Here is a 23,831-nt window from a genome sequence, read left to right as displayed (position 1 = left end):
GTGGATCGGCCATGGGAAATTGCCCGTAGTGTTCAGACGTTTATACGTTAGGTGGATGGGTCTGGGTGGGATGCTCTGAGGGTTGGTATGGACATGTTGGGCTGAAGGGCCTGTTTCAACACTGTAGGGATTCTATGATAATTAACCCTCACGCACACGTGCTCAATTGACTGTTGCTGCAATGGTGAGAGTTGGGCTGCGCAGTTTGAAGGGGGAGGGGAATGCTCTGACTCCCTGGCAATTTACAGAAATTTTTCACAGATGGAAAGTCTTTTAATATCAGGCCAATAGCAGAGTGCCACAGTTGCTATTAAAGATACCAAAGCTTGTGTGAATGACCTCTGGCTGGTTTGGACGTTCAAATATGGCAATGCAATGCCACGGCCACGTCAGAAGGCTTTATTAAAAGCATCCCATGACTCGACAAGGGATTCATTTGTGACGGCTGCTGGGCAGGAGACATTGCAAGCCAAGGAGCACCTGGTGCTATCAATCAAGAGGGTAGATCGTTTTGTGAACTCCGGTGATCCAGAAGAACTGCTTTATTTCAGAGCCTGACTGCCCTCCATAATTTCTCCCGTTTCAGATTTGTCTCCCGTTATATTTCTACCCATTTCTTTCCATCCCACCCCCACCACCTCAACCAACCGAACAGGAGAGGATTTATCTTTACTGCCTTGGAATTTAAGTTGCCGACAGCATGGTGTCCCAAAAGGTTTGGCTTTTCTGCCTGTTGCTGACTTTTGTGTGTTCTTTTCACATCAATGTCATCCCTGGGGTCTCTGCTACTCAAGACGACAAAGATGATGATGACAATGATGAAGAACATGGAGATTTGAAGGATGATGATCATGATAACAATGACAAAGATGACGATAATGATGATGATGATGACGATGACAACAAGGATGATGACAATGATGAGCATGACGAAGATAATAATGACGATGAAGAAGACGATGAAGATGACAATAATGATGATGAGGATGATGACAACGGCGATGATGATGATGATGATGATGACGGTGATGATGACCATGACGACAATGATGACGACGACGATGATGACAACGACCATGATGACAATGATAATGATGATGATGATGATGATGATGACCATGACGACAATGCTGATGACGATGATGATGACGACGACCATGACAACAATGATGACGATGATGAGGATGACAGCAACGATGATGACAACAGTGATGATGGCGACGACGACGATGATGATGATGACGACAATGACCATAACATTGATGATGAAAAAGATGATGATGATGATGGTGACGATGACAATGACAACAATGATGAAAAAGATGATGATGATGATGATGGTGCCGACGATCATGACAACAATGATGAAAAAGATGATGATGACAGCAAAGACCATGACAACAATGATGAAAAAGATGATGATGACAGCAAAGACCATGACAACAATGATGATGACGATGATAAAGATGATGACAACGACAACAATGACGATGACGATGCTGATAAGAAGGAAGATGAGGAAGGTAACAATAACTAAATTAGAGAAACAAAACACTTTCTCTCTGAACTAGAGATTGTTGCTAAGTTACATCCTTAAGTGCAGTCATTCTGCTATCAGATGTTCTATTAAACCACTTACGTAAGAAATGGAAGCATCACCCTAGCAACACAAATGGAAAATAAGGGAGTGATGGTTTTAACAAATTTTCTGAATCTGTTTTGTGGAACCTTGAGATCCACAACCACAGTGTGGACTCGTGTGACATTAGAACACCTCCTGATCTGGATACAATCTGTTGTAGTCAACTTAATGAATTGGCATGTTATATATTTTAACATTGGTAACAAATAACAATTGGTCTATCTATTCCCTGGTGTCAGTGCAAATTTTAGACTCTGCAAAAATATTGTGAACTTTTTTTTAAATCAAAGATGTTAGAATAAAACAAAATTAAGAAATTTGCAAGTGGTCATTCCAATTTATTTCCTGGCACGTAAGGAGGCTGCATGGATAGTTTAATTTTGTCTTAAGAAAGGCTGTGACGGTGAAGGAGTGGAGTTATTAATTCTCTGTATGAAGTCAGGAACTAGAAGAATTCCTGCTCTCAATTTCAAAAGCTGGAGGGTTTTCCAATTCGTTCAGAGAATCAAAGGGAAGTGCTGGAAAATCTGGGAGAGTGAACTTCTTCTGACTTTCTCATTGCATTTTAAATGATGAATGTACATTTGTCGATTCTTGAAGTGGTTACTGCGAAGAGAACATGATGTGGTAGGTTCTTTATTGTCTGTATAGAAGGCAGGGGCACTGTTAGAAACTACTATTCCTCCTCTTAGATTGTCCTACAACTGAGTGAGATATATCAGGAATGACAATGTTACAAAAGATAGTCCTTTTAAAGAGCCAGATGTGATCCATCCATAATGGAGAGCAGTTGACACTCATTGGAGCAGAGATTAAATGGTTGGGTTTTTGGGATTCTTGAGGTGCAGCAGTAGCATCCTTACCTCTGAACTAGGAGACACGGTTCAAGTCCCACCTGCTCTAAAGATATATATTAACATCTCTGAACAAGTTGATTAAAAAGGCTGGGATTTTAGTCCTGTCACCACCACTCTCTCTCTTCCTACCTCTCCTAATTGTAGATTTGTTATACATTTAGTTGGTTTGATTAGTTAATTTGATGGTGCAAGAAGAAATGGACTCAATGCCTTTAACAAAAAGTGTGCACCACATGGGCTGGAGTGCATTATTCCAACAGCAACTCCATGTTAGTTTAGTCCCTCTCTACGTTACTCTCACTTTTATTGCAGTTGTCGGATCTGCTTTGTCATTAGAAACAAGGCAAGTTGGCAGGTGGTGAGAAATAGCGATGCAGACATGTTATATCGTGCTTGAGCAGGAAAAGGAAAGTTGAAGGTAGCTGTGTTTTTCTTTGTAATTTAGTTAAATGGACGATTTGACAAACTTGTGGGTTTTTGAGATATATTAAACGTTTGGCTAGGTTTTCACAGTCAAGGCAGTTGGTCAGGAAAGAGCAGGGTAGATGAACGACGAAACACAGTTGTTGAAGACTGGCTGCTTTAATAAGTGAAGGATTTAGCAATGCAGTAATTGGTTTGGTTTGTCCATAGGATCTCTGCACTGTTGTGATTTGCACTGCGCTGGGTCACTCTGACGTTCTGTAGCTGTTCTGAGCGCTGTCAGCAGCTATATCTTTTATCGAGATGTTCAAGCAGATGCAATCCATTTAAACCCCGACCCGGTGCATTGCAATTCCGTGCACTCCTGAGTTTTCGGACCAAGGCTGTGGATGTGAGCATAGATGCTGATGAAAAACAGTTGGTGCTCCAGCTAAAATAGTTGGCACATTCCGATAATTGATTCTGCTGGAGCTCTCCCTGGGTGGCGTTTCTTGCAATGCAGACGAAATTAGTTGCTGACTACTGAAATCATGTTGGTGCTGACAACATGCTGCTACGTTCAGTTTGGTTCTGGCCTGCTGCCTGGTTATTATCCATGGTAAAACTGGAATTCAATTTTTAATAAAATCTAGAATTAGAATGCTAGTCTAATGGTGACCATACAAGCACTGTTGATCCTCATAAAGCAACATTTACATGTGACTCCAAACCCACAGCAGTATAGAATTTTACAGTTCAGAAGGAGGCCATTCGACCCATCATGTCTGCACCAGCTCCCAAAAGAGCTACCTAGCTAGTCCCACTCTCCAGTCCTATCTCTGTAGCCCTCTAAATTAATCACTTTCGAATATATATCCAGCTCTCTTTTGAAACCTTCTGAGGAATCCACCTCCATCACTCTCCCAGGCAGTGTATTATGAATCCAGACAAATTCTCTGAGTAAAGAAAGGTCTCCACATCTCACCCCCTAGCTCTCTTGCTGACAACCTGTGACCTTAGAGATTGACATTGTGGAAACCGAATATCCTTCTTTACCCTGTCAAAACTTTTCCTAATTTCGAACTCCTCCATAAAGTCACCTCTCTATTTCTTTGCTCCAAGGAGAATAAGATCAATCTCTATTATCTTTCCCCATATCTAACATCCTTCACTCCCGGTATGATGCTCATAAATCTCCTTTGAAACCTCTCCAGTTCTTTAACCCTGTATGGTTGACTCTTGACTGCCCTTGAGCAATTAGGGATGGGCAGTTAACGCTGATCTGGCCAATGATGCCCACATCCTATGAATATATTTTTAAACAAAACAGTGGTAAGGTCACTGGGCTAGAAGTCCAAGGGTCCTGTTTGATGCTCTGGGAGGGGGTTATCAGGGTGAAACCCCACCACAGCATCTGGTGGAAACTAAATACTGTTGGCATGTCTAAAAATGAGAGCTAGCCTGTGATGGAGTAGTTTCTGTGAAACTGCCATTGATTGTTGTGAACTAATGCCCTTGAGGGAAGGGAATCCACCTTCCTTACCTATATGTGACTCCAGACCTGTACTAATGTGGTTGACTCTTAATTACCCTCTGAAGTGAGCTAATGGGATATTCAGTTCAAGGGCAATTAGGGATCATCAACAAATGCTGTCCCAGCCAGCAATGCCCATCAACCCCATGCAAGAATGAAGTAAAATCATGGGCCAAAGAAGGGTATATGGAATTAGTTTGCAAACCAGCAATGATTGCATTGAATGACATGAGAGGCCACAACTGGTCCACTTATGTATGCAGGTAAAATCACCAATGTCCCAGAGGATTCCTGTTTCATTCAGGAGAGGTGATTGGTGGTGAGATTAACCTGAGGGCCACCACACCTCAGGCAAGGGTCAAGTGAAGACTTTCAAAGTAACCTTAACCAATGCAGGAATTGAACCCACACTGTCGGCGTCGTGGAGTCATAGAGTCACACAGCACAGGAACAGACCCTTCGGCCCAACCAGTCCATGCCGACCATGTTCCCAAACTAAACCAGTCCCACCTGCCTGCTCCTGGCCCATATCCCTCCAAACCTTTCCTGTTCATGTACTATATCTAAGTACCTTTTAAACATTGTAACTGTGCCCACATTCACCACTTCCCTAGGAAGTTCATTCCACATGCGACTCACCCTCTGTCTAAAAAAAAATTGCCCCCGTGTCTTTTTAAATCTCTCTTCTCATCTTACAAATGTGTCCCCTAGTCTTGAAATCCCCCATCCTAGGGAAAATAAATCTACCATTAACCCTAACTATACCCCTCATGACTTTATAAGCCTCTATAAGATCACCTCTCAACCTCCTATGCTCCAGTGAATGAAGTCCCAGCCAATCCAGCCTTTCTTTATAACCCAGACCTTCCATACCTGGCAACATCCTGGTAAATCTCTTCTGAACTCTCCGTAGCTTCATAATACCCTTCCTATAACTGGGCGACCAGAACTGAACACAAAAGAGGTCTCATTCATGTCCTTAAGCTGCATTGCAAGCCAGCCATCCAACCAACTTAGCTAACTGACACCCCTCCACCACCCTCCCCCCACCCCACCACCCTGCAATAATAGATCTGACATCAGAGATGAAAAGCCACTAGGTTAACCATGGGGCAGATGATATACTTGCAAAACAGTATGTTATGCATGAAGTATTTACTCAGCAATGGAAACTTCGCATTGTGTCACCTATATTCTATTCTAAAACACAGGCCTTGGAGACAGCAAGCTTGCACAGAATGAAATAAGACAGTGGCTAGTGTACAACAAAAGACCATTCAGTCCATCAGTCAATACCTATCACCAGAACATGATAATCTATTAGAACATAAGCTCTGATCAACCCCGAAATCTCCTCTGTCAACTTCTTCCAAAGTTTTCCTTGCCTTTCCCATTGGTTAATCAAGGTGACCATCACCTACAATACAAAAGCAAAATCCTACAGATGCCAGGAATCTGAACCAAGCACAGAAAGTGCTGGAGAAACTCAGCAGGCATGGCAGCATCTGTGGAGAGAGAAGCAGACTGTTCAGAGGTTCCTGTGATATAACAAAGTCCTCAGGTTTGACAAATTATGACAGTTTGCATTGATATAGTGCCTTTAGGATCCTGTGGAGCTTCACGTTAGAAAATATCTTTTTAATCCATTCCTTGGGTTGTGGGTTGCATTGGCTGGGTCAGCATTTATTGCCTGTCCCACTTGCCCCTGATGGGGTAGCAGTAAGCTGCCTCCTTGAACCTTTGCAGACCTGGGACACCCATAATACTTTTAGGGAGGCAGTCACAAGATATTTACCTGGTGACAGTGGAGGCTAGGTGGGTTGGACATGGGAAATATAGTAATAGGGAAACGGGTGTGGCTGGGATGCTCTTCAGAGGGGCAATGTGGACTTGTTGGGCCAAATGGCCTGTTTCCATACTGTAGGGATTCTATTTCCACCTATTTCCAAGTCAGAATGGTGAGTGGTTTGGAGGGGAACTTGCAGGCAGTGTTGTTCCCATGTATCTGCTACCCTTGTCCTTCTCGATGGTAAGGGGTGATAGGTTAGAAGAGTGTTGTCTAAGGACCCTTGGTGAATTTTGGCAGGGTGACTTGTAGATGGTGCACCCTGATGTCACTGTGTGTCAATTGCTGGAGGGAGCTAATGTTGAAGGCATGGGATGCCAATCCAGCAAGTTGCTTTGCCGTGGCTGGTCTCTAGCTTATTAAATGTTGTCACAGCTGCTGTGATGAAAGGTGTGTGTTTTTTTAATTCTCTAAATATCATTTTTCTGGCGTTTGGATCTCAAACTAGTGGCATATGGGTTACTTTTTGCAATGCTGTTTAATAATCAACAAGTTAACTAAAATAATTAACTAATAATTTCTGAACAATGATTATAAACCAGGATGTGTCAGAGAGCTGATGGCGGTGCTGGTCTCCTGGAGGGTAAATGCAAGTTTGTTTATGTTATGAGGTTTTTCAACAGCAGGGTTTTTTTTTAATTCAGCCATTAACTTAGTAGAAGCTAGGATGAGCAATAAATTTAATTAAAACTTTCCGGATTCAGTTCAAAGGGACCTGGCTGAAGTCGTATGTACAAATAGTTCCTCGTAGAAAAAAACGAGTTTGCTCAGAGAAGTTAGTGGAATAAGTTACCACAGTGTAACGAGTCTAGTTGTGTGAGTCAAAGGAAAAGGCTCTGCAGTTAACAGGAGAGGATAAGGACTGAGAGAAAGGAGCAATTAATTCAGACCCACTTCCCTGAGGTGCTGTAGAGATCACAGAATTCCTACAGTATGGAAACACGCCATTTGGCCCGAAAAGTTCACACTGCCCCTCTGCAGGGCATCCCACCCAGATCCATTCCCCTATTGCTGTATTTCCCATGTCTATCCCACCGAACCTAAACATCCCTGGGCACCACGACATGGCCAATCCACTGAGCCTGCATATCAAGAGCTACGGGGAGAAAGCTGGGCAATTAAGGGTGGGTAATAAATGCTGGCTTAGCTTACAAAAACCTCATCCTTTGAATGATTTTATTTTAAATTGCTGATGATTAAGAATAGATTGATGGTTGTGAGTCTTCCATACTATAATTGGTAGTTGTCAAGGCCCACTTTGCAAGATGTGTCTTTGGCCATTTCTTAGCACTGGCTGAAGTGAATCAAGTTAGCTGGAAGTTGGTATCTGTGATTCAGAGGTCTTCAGGAAGAAGCTGAGAAGGTCCACTCAGCACATCCGGCTTGTGAATATTTTATCCTGACTCACTCATCATTGAAGGCAACCACTTGACACTGCCACAGGGCATGGGCGGACAAGTGGCAGAGTCTAATGTGGAGATTTGCAATGAAATACACCTTGGAGGCGTGGGGGCAGGCAATGTAAATTTAATGCCGTGGATCTTAAGCACATGCTGAAAGAGAGAGGGCACTCATGTGTATCTTTGAAGGTACAAGACCCACTGAGAGCGCAGCAAGCAGAGAATATAGGATTGCGGGCTTCAGGAATTAAGGAACTGAGCACAAAAACATGTTCAGTGTTTAGAAAGAGATAACTAGGTGTAGAGCTGGATGAACACAGCAGGCCAAGCAGCATCAGAGGAGCAGGAAAGCTGACATTTCAGGCCTAGACCCTTCTTCAGAAATGGGGGGCGGCGGGGAGGACGCGGGGAGAAGGTTCTGAAATAAATAGGGAGAGAAAGGGAAGTGGAGAGAAGATGGATAGAGGAGAAGATAGGGGGAGAGGAGACAGACTGGTCAAAGAGGTGGGGATGGAGCCAGTAAAGGGAGGGGATAGGTCAGTCCAGGGAGGACGGACAGATCAAGGGGGTGGGATGAGGTTAGTAGGTAGGAGGTATGGGTGGGGCTTGAGGTGGGAGGAGGGGATAGGTGGGAGGAAGGACAGGTTAGGGAGGCAGGGATGAGCTGGGCTGGTTTTGGGATGCAATAAGGGAGGGGACATTTTGAAGCTTGTGAAGTCCACATTGATACCATTGGGCTGCAGGGTTCCCAAGCGGAATATGAATTGCTGTTCCTGCAACCTTCGGGTAGCATGATTGTGGCACTGCAGGAGGCCCATGATGGACATGTTGTCTGCGGAATGGTAGGGAGGGTTGAAATGGTTCATGACTGGGAGGTGCAGTTGTTTAGTGCGAACCGAGCAGAGGTGTTCTGCAAAGTGGTCCCCAAGCCTCCACAAATGCTGCATTTCTGAAGAAGGGTCTCAACCCAAAACATCAGCTTTCCTGCTCCTCTGATGCTGCTTTGGCCTGCTGTGTTCATCCAGCTTCACACCGTGTTATATCATCCACATGTCTTGTTGCCCAGAATTTAACTATTGTGGAAGCAAGAAAGGTTTGTCTACACCAACCCACTTAAATGCCCTTCCCATCTCCAAGTTCCCACCTCCAGGAATAACGTGCTTCACTCGATAGCTCCTCTCCGGAATTAGGACTTGGAGTCACATGGACTTCATTCCAATATGATAAAGCCTGGGGCCTAGTCACAAGCTGATACTTGGCATTGGGTCATTTAGAGTTATCCGAGTTCTTCACCCTTCATAGAGCCATTGTCATATAGCACAAAAACAGACCCTTTGTTCTAATTCATCCATACTGAGCAAGTTTCCCAAACTAAACTAGTCTGGAGATGTGCAGGTTAAATGGATTGGCCACGGGAAATACGGGGTTCCAGGGATCGGGTAGAGGGGTGGGTCTGGATAGGATGCTGTTCGGAGGCTCAATGTGGACTTGATGGGTCAAATGGCCTGCTTCCACACTGTGGGATTGTATATCTCTGTGATTCTAGTTCTACCTGTCTGTGTTTGGCCCATATTCCTCTAAACCTTTCCTTTTCATGTACCTCTTCAAATGCCTTTTAAGTGTCATGACTCTATCTGCATCTGCCACTTCCGCTGGCAGGCCATTCCAGATACAAACCACCTTCTGTGTGAAAGCGTTTCCCCTTAGGTCCATTTTAAATCTTTCTCCTCTCCTCTCCTCTCCTAAAAAGAAATCATCTACTGTAGTGAAAAGACTTTGCTTTTCACCTTACCTTTGCCATTGATGATTTTATTAACCTCTATAATATCTACCCCTCAACCTCCTTTGTTCCAGTGAAAAAGTCCCAGCCTATCTGTCTAGCGCAAACCTTCCAGTCCCACCAGCACCCTGGTAAACCTATTCTGAGCCCTCTCCAATTTGATAATATCCTTCCTCTGTCAACTCTTTATTAAAGTTTGGGAATTCCTAGATCATTGCGTTCCCAATGACCAAGGTGAATGTACTCGGCTTGGCTCAGTTATCAACTGTCTGACTCTGAGTCAAAGGCTACAGGAGCAGCTGGTTGAAGGCTGTGGGGGTAAGCTTCCTACTCAAGAGAAATATTAGGACTTCCACCCTTTGTTAGAAGCATTTCTATTGCGCCTTTCGTGACTGCTGGACTTTGCTTTTGCAGCTTTTCTAACACAAAACATACTCTCGCAGCCAGCTTTTTGTGCACAGCATGATCCCACAAGCAGCTGCCAGATGGTGATCACTCTCGGTGATGAAGGAATATTGTCCAGATTATCCAACGGGGTTACGGGAGTGGGTGGAATTGAAGGGGATGGGGCCAGAATAGCAACAGAGGAAAGGGAAAGCCTGTTGGAGCATGGGGGGTGGGGGGGGGTGCTGTGGTTGCTGGGAGTGAAAACAGAGCTGAGTGGGAAAGGATACTCTGATTGGGAAAGGTGTCTATGAAGAAGGGTCATCCACCACTTCCCATCCGGTGTCCCTGGAATCATTGGGTTTCCCATATGTTGCCGACCTTTACGCCCGTCTGCCAAATCTTGGTAGGTAAATGTCAGAAAGAGTGGCCCCTCTCTATTAGCCATCCCTAATTGCCCTTGAACCAAGAGGCTTGTTAGGGCCATTGCAGGGGGCAGTTAAGAATCAACCACATTGCTGCAGGGTCTGGAGTCACATGTAGGCTGTTCCAGGTAAGGATGGCAGATTTCCTAAAGGACGTTAGTGAACCAGATGGAATCTTACAACAATCAATGCTAATTTCACTGCCACCATTGTAAAGGACAGCTTTAAGCAAATCTTGATTTATTAGCTGAATTTAAATTCCACCCCAGTCTGATATGGAAGGATTTGAATCGACAATCTCTGCCCAGGCCACTAAATTATTAATTGCCATGAGCCACGCAATAAGGCCTTCTCTGTTTTAGATGCTTCTTTGATTTTGTTTGGCAGGTGAGGAAGAAACTGGAGGGTACAAAGATGGGTCTCTGTGCAGTTACTGCACCTTCTGTGAGGTGAGCAGTTTGTTTTTTTTAAGATTGATTTGGTTTTTTTCAAAGACTGGTCCGTCAGATTTCTGTATCTGGGCGAGACACGGCCTGAGAAACCAGATCAGAATGGTACTCAGAGTGACAACCTCGGTATAAAACTGGCACTTTTGGTAAAACGCCCATCTGAGGAACTGCCTGTTACTCACTCCCATTGACCAGGGTCCAGAGGTGAAAGGTCAGCATTCCAACCAACTTTAACTCAGGACAATCTTCACATAATAAGGACTCTGTTACTCAGATTAACCAGCACCTAGAGAACTTAATCTTCTCAAAGAGCACTCAGTTGGGTATAAAATGAGCCTACATTTGCCAGGAGCCACATACATTCATACACAGAAACACATTCCCTGCAAACATGAATACAATAAAGTTTGAATTTCCCAGTATTACCCTTTGTTTAGGGCAGCCTTAAGAGACTGATTTTTCTTCATCCGCGGCATTGCCTCAGCCAAACAGAGTTGACTTGCCAACCAATCAACCAGTCAGTACCCCTTTTCCCAGGTCATACAGATTGTCGTGAGAATTTGAAATTTGGTAGTCTTGCATGTGTCCTGATGAGGGCAAAATGTAAATCTTCTGCAATTGCCTCTTTTTTTCAGCAAAATTCCTCAGTTTGTGTCATATTTGAAGCATTCTCTTTTGGGTGCTTCATGCCATCTCGATTTTCTTTTTATTATCGGTTCATACGATGTGGCTGAGCCAGCATTTATCGCTGCCCCCCCCTTTCGTGATGCCCTGGAGATGGCGGTAGTGAGCAGCTTCTTAAAACCGCTGTAGGACTTAGGACGTGCATCATGCTGCAAGGGTTTTTGACTCAGAAACAGCCACATTAGGTTGTGAAGTGTCTTAATTAAACACCCATTGCCTTCTGTCCCCACAGCACTGCGATGATTGTGATAAATGTCCGTGTGAGGAAGGAGACGAAAGCGAGCATTGTGAAGATTGCAAGGTAAGAACTTTCACTGCCCCACAGCAACACCGGCCAAGTCTCAGTCCTAGGATCACATGGGGAAAGACCCTTCCAGTCTAGGTTTCTCTTCAGGAACCTTAAGGTTATGTACTCATGTATTCCTGGCAGACTGTGCCCCATACCAGAGCTCCACAAGTTGGATAAAGCGCTATTCAATGCTTTCCCAGTCTTGACTGCTTTAACAATACAGCTCCCTCCGTCTCTACTTCTTTGTTGAATTTATCTAATGTCTCTACTACGCCAGTCTCTGTCTCCCACTCTAACACCCTGTTAGATCCCAAACTATGCAGAGATGACTCTGGTTCCCATGTGTGTCACATGTTTTATTCACAAGTTTTAGAAATGTCTGCTCCACGCTTTATTGCTGGCTTCCAGCTTTTTATATCGTTTCCTGAACCCACACTCTGGCCTAACTGATCAAGCACTATGAGTGAAAGGACTTACACAGTCAAATGCAGACTAATCAAACATTAAATGGCCATCTCTGGTCTTTCATTGATTTGAAGAATCTGGCAGAACAGAAGGAGACCGTTCAGCCCATCAATCCTTGGAAAAATTCTCGAATTGGGCCTGATTTCAGTAAGGCTCTGTAACCTCCCCACCCCAAGTCGTTTCCCAATTTTCTGTTGAAAATTGTTACTAAACCTGATTCCACTCCCTTCTGCAGCAGTGCATTCTGGGTCATTGTGTAATTAAAAGTGTCCTCTTCCCTCAGGCATTATGGTCAATAGCCTCATTTCTTCTGGGTCTTGTACCCCCGCATTCCTGCCACTGGGAACACTTTAACTTTCTTTGTTGGGCAAAATAGCTCTTGTGGGGTAGTGTCACTGTCTCTGAGCCAGAGGCTCTAGGTTCAGGTACCACACCAGGAGTTATTGGCCAAAGTAGGTGCATACTTTGGCCAAACAAGCTGGGCATGAACCTGTGATAACAAAGTGTAGAGCTGGATGAATGCAGCGGGCCAAGTAGCATCGGGGGAGCAAGAAAGCTGACATTTCGGGCCTAGACCCTTCTTCAGAAAAGTTTTTCTGAAAAATGGTCTAGGCCCAAAACATCAGCCTTCCTTGCTCCTCTGATGCTGCTGGGCCTGCTGTACTCATCCAGCTCTGCATTTTGTTATCTCAGATCCTCCAGCATCTGCAGTTCCTACTATCTCTGGTCTTGAGCCTGTACTCCCCTTCCAACAATAGATGGTGGACACAGTGGGAAAGACTGTCTTTCTGGTGTACAATAGGTTGGAGCGTTATCCACTGCTCCTGTCTATAACCTGCCCCGGGCTTCCTGGGACAGCTGTAACATATCACCACTGTATCAAATTCTTAACGATTGTCAATAGCTGTTAAATCTCCTCATAACTGTCTCTGCTCTAAGAAGACAGATTCCAATCCTTTGGAATAAGATTTTGCCTCTTTCCCAAATGCACAAAATACAAAATACCCTTTCCAACTCAATTATACTCTCTTCCAACCTCTTCCACTTGGCGTATGAAACAAAACTTAAACACACGTACCAACAGATTCAAGAACAGCTTCTTCCCTGCTGATATTAGACTTCTGAATGGACCTCTTAAATTTTAAATTTAATGTTGATCTCGCTGTTTGTGCACCTTCTCTGTTCTCTTACCTTAATGCACTTTGTATGGCATGATCTGCCTGGGCTACTTGCAAAACAAAACTTTTCACTGTACCTGGGTACATGTGACAGTAATAAATCAAATCAGTATGTATCGTATCCCTCTGAAATGAATCCTTCATTGCCCCTTGTGACCTATTATTGTGGCCAGTACTATTTATTGAGATTCTTGCTCTAATCTGTACTCTGCTTGTTTCCCTTTCTTCCACAGTACTGTCAGTTCTGTTATGTGTGCCCTGTAATATGTGAAACAGTTTGCAAACCAGGTGGGTAATGCTTAGAACTTTGTAAGTCCTGTTATTTTATCACAGTACATTCTCCATAACTCTGCTACACCCAGAGCTAATATTATGCTGGATGACATTGGTGGCATAATGGTAATACCACTAGACTGGTAACCTAGAGAGCTGGGAGATAGTAAGAACTGCCAGTGCTGGAGTCAGAGATAACACAGTGTAGAGCTGGATGAACACAACAGGCCAGGCAGCATCAGAGGAACAGGAATGCTGACGTTTCGAGTCAGGACCCTTTCTTGTTTTCTGAAGGAGGGTCCTAACCAGAAATGTCAGCTTTCCTGCTCCTCTGATGCTGCCTGGCCTGCTGTGTTCATCCAGCTCCACACTGTGTTACCTAGAGAGCTGGGATGATGTACATGCGGTTTGGGTTCAGTCTTACCAATTCTTATAGAGGCAGCAGAGAAAGTGTCCCATCTGGATGCATCACAATTTGATACAGCAACTACCCTGCTCAAGACCACAAGAAATTGCCGAGTTGCAAACACAGCCCAGTCCATCTCTAAAACCAGCCTTCTTCCCTTGGCTCCGACTATACTTACTACTGCCTCGAGAAAGCAACCAACATAATCAAAGCACTCCCACCTCCGTTACATTTTCTTCCTCCCTCTTCCAACAGGCAGAAGATACAAGAGCTTTGAAAACACATACCAACAGATTGACGAACAGCTTCTTCCCATCCGTTATCAGTTTTATGAAAGTCTCATACATTAGAGTTGATCTTTCTCTGCACCTTCTCTGTAGCTATAACACCATATGCTGCTTTCTGTTCTATTACCCTGAGGTACCCTTATAAAGTATGATTTTCTGGTTGGCATGCAAAACAAGACTTTTCACTGTACCTCAGTACATGTGACAATAATAAATCAAATCGAATCCAATCAAATGGTAGCTGGAGAAATTTCCATTCAAAGTGATTTAATTCTGAATTTAGGAATAAAATGGTAATGTCATCAAAAACATATTATTGAAGTTATCACTGTTGTTTTAAAAACAAAATCTGGCTTTCTAATGTCCTGTAGGGAAGGGGATCTGCTGTCCCTACCCAGTCTGACTCCAGACCTACAGCAATGTGGTTCACACTTAACTGCCCTCTGAAAGGCCCTAGAGAGCCTCTCAGTTTAAGGGCAATTAGGGATGGGCAACAAATGTTGGCCTTGCCAATGGTGCCCATATTCCATGAATGAGTAAACTTCAAAAATTGCTTGAAAAGTGACTACTAAACGAAAAGCAATAAACCATGTGAGCAGGAGATGACATTCCACAACATCAAGGACCTCCAGGGAATAGGAGTACAATCTGAGGATGGTGGAATAATCAGCAAAGAGCATTGACACAGAGAGAGAACTCATAGGATGTAGAGAAAGATCTCTCACAGGAGTACTGCCCACCAACGTTGATAAATGATAATAGGAGCCGTGACTGAGAGGAGGGGTCTGCAAAATCACGGTGAAAGAGGATGTAACTTGGACATGAGGACGTTAATTCTGGATGATGTCAGGAATATTGCAAACACTTTGCAGTAGTGGGATGCAAAAATCTTGGATGCAACCCTTTGAGATTAGTTGGAGTATATTTCCAGAAGTCCTACAATTGAGAATTTAATTAAGGCTCGAATTTCAACAGGATAGGGATCACTGTTTGTGTAACTGCACAAAGCCTATGTTTGTTTATCACTCGCTGTGTAACTGTACAGGGTCAGTGATTATTCAGCAGGGTAAGGGCCACACACTGTGTAACTGTACAGAGTCAGTGATTATTCAGCAGGGTAAGGGTCACTCGCTCTGTAACTGTGCAGGGTCGGTGATTATTCAGCAGGGTAAGGGTCACTCGCTCTGTAACTGTGCAGGGTCGGTGATTATTCAGCAGGGTAAGGGTCACTCGCTCTGTAACTGTGCAGGGTCAGTGATTATTCAGCAGGGTAAGGGTCACTCGCTCTGTAACTGTGCAGGGTCAGTGATTATTCAGCAGGGTAAGGGTCACTCGCTCTGTAACTGTGCAGGGTCAGTGATTATTCAGCAGGGTAAGGGTCACTCGCTCTGTAACTGTGCAGGGTCAGTGATTATTCAGCAGGGTAAGGGTCACACACTGTGTAACTGTGCAGGGTCAGTGATTATTCAGCAGGGTAAGGGTCACTCGCTCTGTAACTGTGCAGGGTCAGTGATTATTCAGCAGGGTAAGGGCCACACACTGTGTAACTGTGCAGGGTCGGTGATTATTCAGCAGGGTAAGGGTCACTCGCTCTGTAACTGTACAGGGTCGGTGATTATTCAGCAGGGTAAGGGTCACTCGCTGTGTAACTGTGCAGGGTCGGTGATTATTCAGCAGGGTAAGGGTCACTCGCTCTGTAACTGTACAGGGTCGGTGATTATTCAGCAGGGTAAGGGTCACTCGCTGTGTAACTGTGCAGGGTCGGTGATTATTCAGCAGGGTAAGGGTCACTCGCTCTGTAACTGTACAGGGTCAGTGATTATTCAGCAGGGTAAGGGTCACTCGCTCTGTAACTGTGCAGGGTCGGTGATTATTCAGCAGGGTAAGGGTCACTCGCTCTGTAACTGTGCAGGGTCGGTGATTATTCAGCAGGGTAAGGGTCACTCGCTCTGTAACTGTACAGGGTCGGTGATTATTCAGCAGGGTAAGGGTCACTCGCTGTGTAACTGTGCAGGGTCGGTGATTATTCAGCAGGGTAAGGGTCACTCGCTCTGTAACTGTGCAGGGTCAGTGATTATTCAGCAGGGTAAGGGTCACTCGCTCTGTAACTGTACAGGGTCAGTGATTATTCAGCAGGGTAAGGGTCACTCGCTCTGTAACTGTACAGGGTCGGTGATTATTCAGCAGGGTAAGGGCCACACACTGTGTAACTGTGCAGGGTCGGTGATTATTCAGCAGGGTAAGGGTCACTCGCTGTGTAACTGTGCAGGGTCGGTGATTATTCAGCAGGGTAAGGGTCACTCGCTCTGTAACTGTGCAGGGTCGGTGATTATTCAGCAGGGTAAGGGTCACTCGCTCTGTAACTGTGCAGGGTCGGTGATTATTCAGCAGGGTAAGGGTCACTCGCTCTGTAACTGTACAGGGTCGGTGATTATTCAGCAGGGTAAGGGCCACACACTGTGTAACTGTGCAGGGTCGGTGATTATTCAGCAGGGTAAGGGTCACTCGCTGTGTAACTGTGCAGGGTCGGTGATTATTCAGCAGGGTAAGGGTCACTCGCTCTGTAACTGTGCAGGGTCGGTGATTATTCAGCAGGGTAAGGGTCACTCGCTCTGTAACTGTGCAGGGTCGGTGATTATTCAGCAGGGTAAGGGTCACTCGCTCTGTAACTGTGCAGGGTCGGTGATTATTCAGCAGGGTAAGGGTCACTCGCTCTGTAACTGTGCAGGGTCAGTGATTATTCAGCAGGGTAAGGGTCACTCGCTGTGTAACTGTGCAGGGTCGGTGATTATTCAGCAGGGTAAGGGTCACTCGCTCTGTAACTGTGCAGGGTCGGTGATTATTCAGCAGGGTAAGGGTCACTCGCTCTGTAACTGTGCAGGGTCGGTGATTATTCAGCAGGGTAAGGGTCACTCGCTCTGTAACTGTGCAGGGTCGGTGATTATTCAGCAGGGTAAGGGTCACTCGCTCTGTAACTGTACAGGGTCAGTGATTATTCAGCAGGGTAAGGGTCACTCGCTCTGTAACTGTGCAGGGTCGGTGATTATTCAGCAGGGTAAGGGTCACTCGCTCTGTAACTGTGCAGGGTCGGTGATTATTCAGCAGGGTAAGGGTCACTCGCTCTGTAACTGTACAGGGTCGGTGATTATTCAGCAGGGTAAGGGTCACTCGCTCTGTAACTGTGCAGGGTCGGTGATTATTCAGCAGGGTAAGGGTCACTCGCTCTGTAACTGTGCAGGGTCGGTGATTATTCAGCAGGGTAAGGGTCACTCGCTCTGTAACTGTACAGGGTCGGTGATTATTCAGCAGGGTAAGGGTCACTCGCTCTGTAACTGTGCAGGGTCGGTGATTATTCAGCAGGGTAAGGGTCACTCGCTCTGTAACTGTACAGGGTCGGTGATTATTCAGCAGGGTAAGGGTCACTCGCTCTGTAACTGTGCAGGGTCAGTGATTATTCAGCAGGGTAAGGGTCACTCGCTCTGTAACTGTACAGGGTCGGTGATTATTCAGCAGGGTAAGGGTCGCTCGCTCTGTAACTGTACAGGGTCGGTGATTATTCAGCAGGGTAAGGGTCACTCGCTCTGTAACTGTGCAGGGTCGGTGATTATTCAGCAGGGTAAGGGTCACTCGCTCTGTAACTGTACAGGGTCGGTGATTATTCAGCAGGGTAAGGGTCACTCGCTCTGTAACTGTGCAGGGTCGGTGATTATTCAGCAGGGTAAGGGTCACTCGCTCTGTAACTGTGCAGGGTCGGTGATTATTCAGCAGGGTAAGGGTCACTCGCTCTGTAACTGTGCAGGGTCAGTGATTATTCAGCAGGGTAAGGGTCACTCGCTGTGTAACTGTGCAGGGTCAGTGATTATTCAGCAGGGTAAGGGCCACACACTGTGTAACTGTGCAGGGTCAGTGATTATTCAGCAGGGTAAGGGTCACTCGCTGTGTAACTGTGCAGGGTCGGTGATTATTCAGCAGGGTAAGGGTCACTCGCTCTGTAACTGTACAGGGTCGGTGATTATTCAGCAGGGTAAGGGTCACTCGCTGTGTAACTGTGCAGGGTCGGTGATTATTCAGCAGGGTAAGGGTCACTCGCTCTGTAACTGTGCAGGGTCGGTGATTATTCAGCAGGGTAAGGGTCACTCGCTCTGTAACTGTGCAGGGTCGGTGATTATTCAGCAGGGTAAGGGTCACTCGCTCTGTAACTGTGCAGGGTCGGTGATTATTCAGCAGGGTAAGGGTCACTCGCTCTGTAACTGTGCAGGGTCGGTGATTATTCAGCAGGGTAAGGGTCACTCGCTCTGTAACTGTACAGGGTCGGTGATTATTCAGCAGGGTAAGGGCCACACACTGTGTAACTGTGCAGGGTCGGTGATTATTCAGCAGGGTAAGGGTCACTCGCTCTGTAACTGTGCAGGGTCGGTGATTATTCAGCAGGGTAAGGGTCACTCGCTCTGTAACTGTGCAGGGTCGGTGATTATTCAGCAGGGTAAGGGCCACACACTGTGTAACTGTGCAGGGTCGGTGATTATTCAGCAGGGTAAGGGTCACTCGCTCTGTAACTGTGCAGGGTCGGTGATTATTCAGCAGGGTAAGGGTCACTCGCTCTGTAACTGTACAGGGTCGGTGATTATTCAGCAGGGTAAGGGTCACTCGCTCTGTAACTGTGCAGGGTCGGTGATTATTCAGCAGGGTAAGGGCCACACACTGTGTAACTGTGCAGGGTCGGTGATTATTCAGCAGGGTAAGGGTCACTCGCTCTGTAACTGTGCAGGGTCGGTGATTATTCAGCAGGGTAAGGGTCACTCGCTCTGTAACTGTGCAGGGTCGGTGATTATTCAGCAGGGTAAGGGTCACTCGCTCTGTAACTGTACAGGGTCGGTGATTATTCAGCAGGGTAAGGGTCACTCGCTCTGTAACTGTGCAGGGTCAGTGATTATTCAGCAGGGTAAGGGTCACTCGCTCTGTAACTGTGCAGGGTCGGTGATTATTCAGCAGGGTAAGGGTCACTCGCTCTGTAACTGTGCAGGGTCGGTGATTATTCAGCAGGGTAAGGGTCACTCGCTGTGTAACTGTGCAGGGTCGGTGATTATTCAGCAGGGTAAGGGTCACTCGCTCTGTAACTGTGCAGGGTCGGTGATTATTCAGCAGGGTAAGGGTCACTCGCTCTGTAACTGTGCAGGGTCAGTGATTATTCAGCAGGGTAAGGGTCACTCGCTCTGTAACTGTGCAGGGTCGGTGATTATTCAGCAGGGTAAGGGTCACTCGCTCTGTAACTGTGCAGGGTCGGTGATTATTCAGCAGGGTAAGGGTCACTCGCTCTGTAACTGTGCAGGGTCAGTGATTATTCAGCAGGGTAAGGGTCACTCGCTCTGTAACTGTGCAGGGTCGGTGATTATTCAGCAGGGTAAGGGTCACTCGCTCTGTAACTGTGCAGGGTCAGTGATTATTCAGCAGGGTAAGGGTCACTCGCTCTGTAACTGTGCAGGGTCGGTGATTATTCAGCAGGGTAAGGGTCGCTCGCTCTGTAACTGTGCAGGGTCGGTGATTATTCAGCAGGGTAAGGGTCACTCGCTCTGTAACTGTGCAGGGTCGGTGATTATTCAGCAGGGTAAGGGTCACTCGCTGTGTAACTGTGCAGGGTCGGTGATTATTCAGCAGGGTAAGGGTCACTCGCTGTGTAACTGTGCAGGGTCGGTGATTATTCAGCAGGGTAAGGGTCACTCGCTCTGTAACTGTACAGGGTCGGTGATTATTCAGCAGGGTAAGGGCCACTCGCTCTGTAACTGTGCAGGGTCGGTGATTATTCAGCAGGGTAAGGGTCACTCGCTGTGTAACTGTGCAGGGTCGGTGATTATTCAGCAGGGTAAGGGCCACACACTGTGTAACTGTGCAGGGTCGGTGATTATTCAGCAGGGTAAGGGTCACTCGCTCTGTAACTGTGCAGGGTCGGTGATTATTCAGCAGGGTAAGGGTCACTCGCTGTGTAACTGTGCAGGGTCGGTGATTATTCAGCAGGGTAAGGGTCACTCGCTGTGTAACTGTGCAGGGTCGGTGATTATTCAGCAGGGTAAGGGTCACTCGCTCTGTAACTGTACAGGGTCGGTGATTATTCAGCAGGGTAAGGGCCACTCGCTCTGTAACTGTGCAGGGTCGGTGATTATTCAGCAGGGTAAGGGTCACTCGCTGTGTAACTGTGCAGGGTCGGTGATTATTCAGCAGGGTAAGGGCCACACACTGTGTAACTGTGCAGGGTCGGTGATTATTCAGCAGGGTAAGGGTCACTCGCTCTGTAACTGTGCAGGGTCGGTGATTATTCAGCAGGGTAAGGGTCACTCGCTGTGTAACTGTGCAGGGTCGGTGATTATTCAGCAGGGTAAGGGTCACTCGCTCTGTAACTGTGCAGGGTCAGTGATTATTCAGCAGGGTAAGGGTCACTCGCTGTGTAACTGTGCAGGGTCGGTGATTATTCAGCAGGGTAAGGGTCACTCGCTCTGTAACTGTACAGGGTCAGTGATTATTCAGCAGGGTAAGGGTCACTCGCTCTGTAACTGTGCAGGGTCGGTGATTATTCAGCAGGGTAAGGGCCACACACTGTGTAACTGTACAGAGTCGGTGATTATTCAGCAGGGTAAGGGTCACTCGCTGTGTAACTGTACAGGGTCGGTGTTTATCAACAAGACAAGGGTCACTCACAATGCCTGTTTATTCTTCTTTTCCAGGCAGCTACGTAGATGAATTTTCATCAACAATATATCAGTGAGTAAAACTGTCTGACAGCTCACAGTATACACCACACACCATTCTCGGATAGTTCTCTGGTAGTTCAATGCATGTGAGGGGATCTGTGTGAGACATGAGGTTTGAGAGTGTCAGGGAGAGTGAGTGAGAGATGGATGGGAGATTGAGGCACATTGAATGAAGGGGGTCATGAGAGTGATTTGAACAGATTAATTGACTGTTGGGCAGTTACTGAATTTGGGGTAGGGAGTGAGTGTTGGAGAGGGTGTGAGTGTGAGGCAGGGAGTGATTGTTGAGGAGGGAGTGATTCATAGAGTCTGCCTGTCTCTTGAGGCAGTTTCTGTTGATGGTTTTTCCTGGTCTTTGATTGGTCAGCACCATCCCCATGTTGTCAACAGCCTGCGATATTCCCAATTGCGCGGATGTGATTTGGTCTCCTGATCTTTTCTCTTTCAGATCCATCGCAAATGTCTTCGAACAGCCTGAGCATTAATTGTGTCTGTCTACAGTCAGAGAAACTGGGCACTAATACCCAGGAACAGGAGCCAAGCCACATCTCTGCCCTTAACGCTTTGCTCTGATGAACTGTGTCGCTGATCGTTTTTTATTTAAGAAGAATTCGCTTCCATCTGAAAGTCTCTCCAAATGAGCCCCTTGTCATGAGGCAGAATCCATAAGAGAATGGGGTGGAGGTGTGAATCCCAATGACCTACAGCCTCCATCTTCATCTCTCCTTGAAACCCCCAACTTTGAGGCCTCCTAGGACCTGCCTTTTCAACACAGCCTGCCTTTAAAAGGCCCAGTTGCTTCACTGATCTTCCCTTTCGGGGTTGGACTCTTCCCGTTCACAGCCCCACCCAGTCTGGGGTACAGACATGATCCTCTCCCACCACCCCACCCCCCCCCCCCAGCCCCCCGCACCCCCCAGCAGTTGGAGTCAAAACTGGTTGAGTCTACACTGGCCTCTGAGGGGGCGTAGTGAAGCAATGTGCCTTTCATTGAGCTGGCGAAGAGTTTTGCACCTTGCCTGAGGGTGTGCCCTGGTCATAAGAGTTAGGCCCCAGCTTATAGTGACTGATTGCGGCCCAGGTCTCTGATGGTTACAGGAGAGAGGTGACAGGGTCAAACGCTACCCTTAATTAGAGACAGTAAACTCTGTGCAGGTCAAGACTTTGATCCTATCCTGAGCTGGCAAAGAACCATCTCCTAGTTGGATCACTGCTCAACCTTGACGTAAATTCAGTCAAATATTCACACTAACTCTTTCCCACCTGCAACCTCCATCTTCTAAAGGCACACGCTCAGAGCCTTTCTAGAACGTTCCATGCTTTAAACGTATTCGTTCAGCCATGGAACCCAATCTGCAATTCTAAACTCTCTCCTTGACCTTGGCCCCCCAAACACTGACTCCTTTTCCCTTGATCGCCTGAGCCTTTGACCCCAAATTGTAAAACACTAAGAGTCTTGGCGGGGGTGTGGGGAGAAGCTGTCTGACCTCTGACCTCCTGCGGTCAGTAATCTGGGCCCCCAGGCCGTTGGGTTAAGTCAATGAATTAACAAAGATGTGGTGGATGAACGTGTAGGGGCTACCACACATACCCCTTACACATTGGCAACACGCCTTTCCACCAGGAAATCACACTCCCCCCACCCCCACCTTCTTCCCAACAGCCTCCTATCACCCATAGCAATTAGATTCTGGCAAAACCCAACTTAATTTGGGATTAATTAGCGACACATTCCTATTTTGGAATCTCCTCGTTTCTACTAAAAGCTACCCCGTTAGAATCAGTTGTTTTGTTATTTTTTTTCTCTCTGCGACCCCATTTCTCACCTTCCCTCATTTCAGTATTTATTGAATAGATGCTCATTTTGTCTAATTATAATGGACGTATCTTTGCCTCTCCCCTGGTACCCAGCGCTGTCTGTTTTAGTTGAGGGGGGTGGGGCCAGGTTCAGAGTGCTCCATTTAGAATATGATAAATGATTAAAGTGTTGGAGTACGAGGAAAACCTCCCTTTTGCTCTGGTTGTGTGACTCGTGGTTATTTCTGGTTTTATACAGCCCTCACCAGATTCCAACTGCTCCCTCTCTCCCCTGAGGCCCAGGCTCCGTGGTTGCGTTACAGCTTCGGAATCCACTCTGGAACCTTCCGCGCTTCAAACGTGAGAGTCGGATTGTTCAGCCAATCTTCCTTCCCCGCAAATTTTAATATCTCCCTGTAGCATCACCTCTAAATCTGCACAAGAACTGGGAGTAGATGGAGGCCATTCAGCCCCTCAGACTTGCTCCACCATTCAATACAATCATGATGGATCTAACTGAGGCCTTGATTATACTCTCCTGTCTGTCCCCCATAAGCAGGGCACTTAGAGAATCCTAAAGCGGCCAGGCAAAGTCAACATGGTTTCATGACTAATTCATGAGAGCACTGGAAGGAAGTAACAAGCAAGGTCAGTACTGACCCTCTGACAGTGTGGCGCTCCCTCAGTACTGACCCTCTGACAGTGCGGCACTCCCTCAGTACTGTCCCTCCGACAGTGTGGCACTCCCTCAGTACTGTCCCTCTGACAGTGTGGCGCTCCCTCAGTACTGACCCTCTGACAGTGCGGCACTCCCTCAGTACTGTCCCTCCGACAGTGTGGCACTCCCTCAGTACTGTCCCTCCGACAGTGTGGCACTCCCTCAGTACTGACCCTCCGACAGTGCGGCACTCCCTTAGCACTGATCCCCCAACAGTGCGACACTCCCTCAGTACTGACCCTCTGACAGTGCGGCACTCCCTCAGCACTGAC

General features: G+C 46.5%; 1 protein-coding gene across 1 annotated transcript; it reads left to right on the top strand.

Annotated features, from left to right (window-relative positions):
- The first annotated feature begins 448 nt into the window (after positions 1 to 448).
- Positions 449 to 21,932, top strand: LOC125447220 (protein starmaker). The gene is made up of 6 exons (XM_059640788.1): positions 449 to 1,523; positions 10,658 to 10,719; positions 11,636 to 11,704; positions 13,569 to 13,623; positions 21,018 to 21,054; positions 21,493 to 21,932. The coding sequence occupies exons 1-6, from the start codon at positions 701 to 703 to the stop codon at positions 21,527 to 21,529; spliced, it is 1,083 nt and encodes a 360-aa protein (XP_059496771.1). The 5' UTR covers positions 449 to 700; the 3' UTR covers positions 21,530 to 21,932.
- The last annotated feature ends 1,899 nt before the right edge of the window (positions 21,933 to 23,831 follow it).

Source organism: Stegostoma tigrinum, chromosome 38, assembly GCF_030684315.1.
Source record: "Stegostoma tigrinum isolate sSteTig4 chromosome 38, sSteTig4.hap1, whole genome shotgun sequence".
Lineage (NCBI taxonomy): Eukaryota > Metazoa > Chordata > Chondrichthyes > Orectolobiformes > Stegostomatidae > Stegostoma > Stegostoma tigrinum.
Note: the sequence above shows the minus strand (reverse complement) of the source record. Positions and strands in the feature narration are given on the sequence as shown.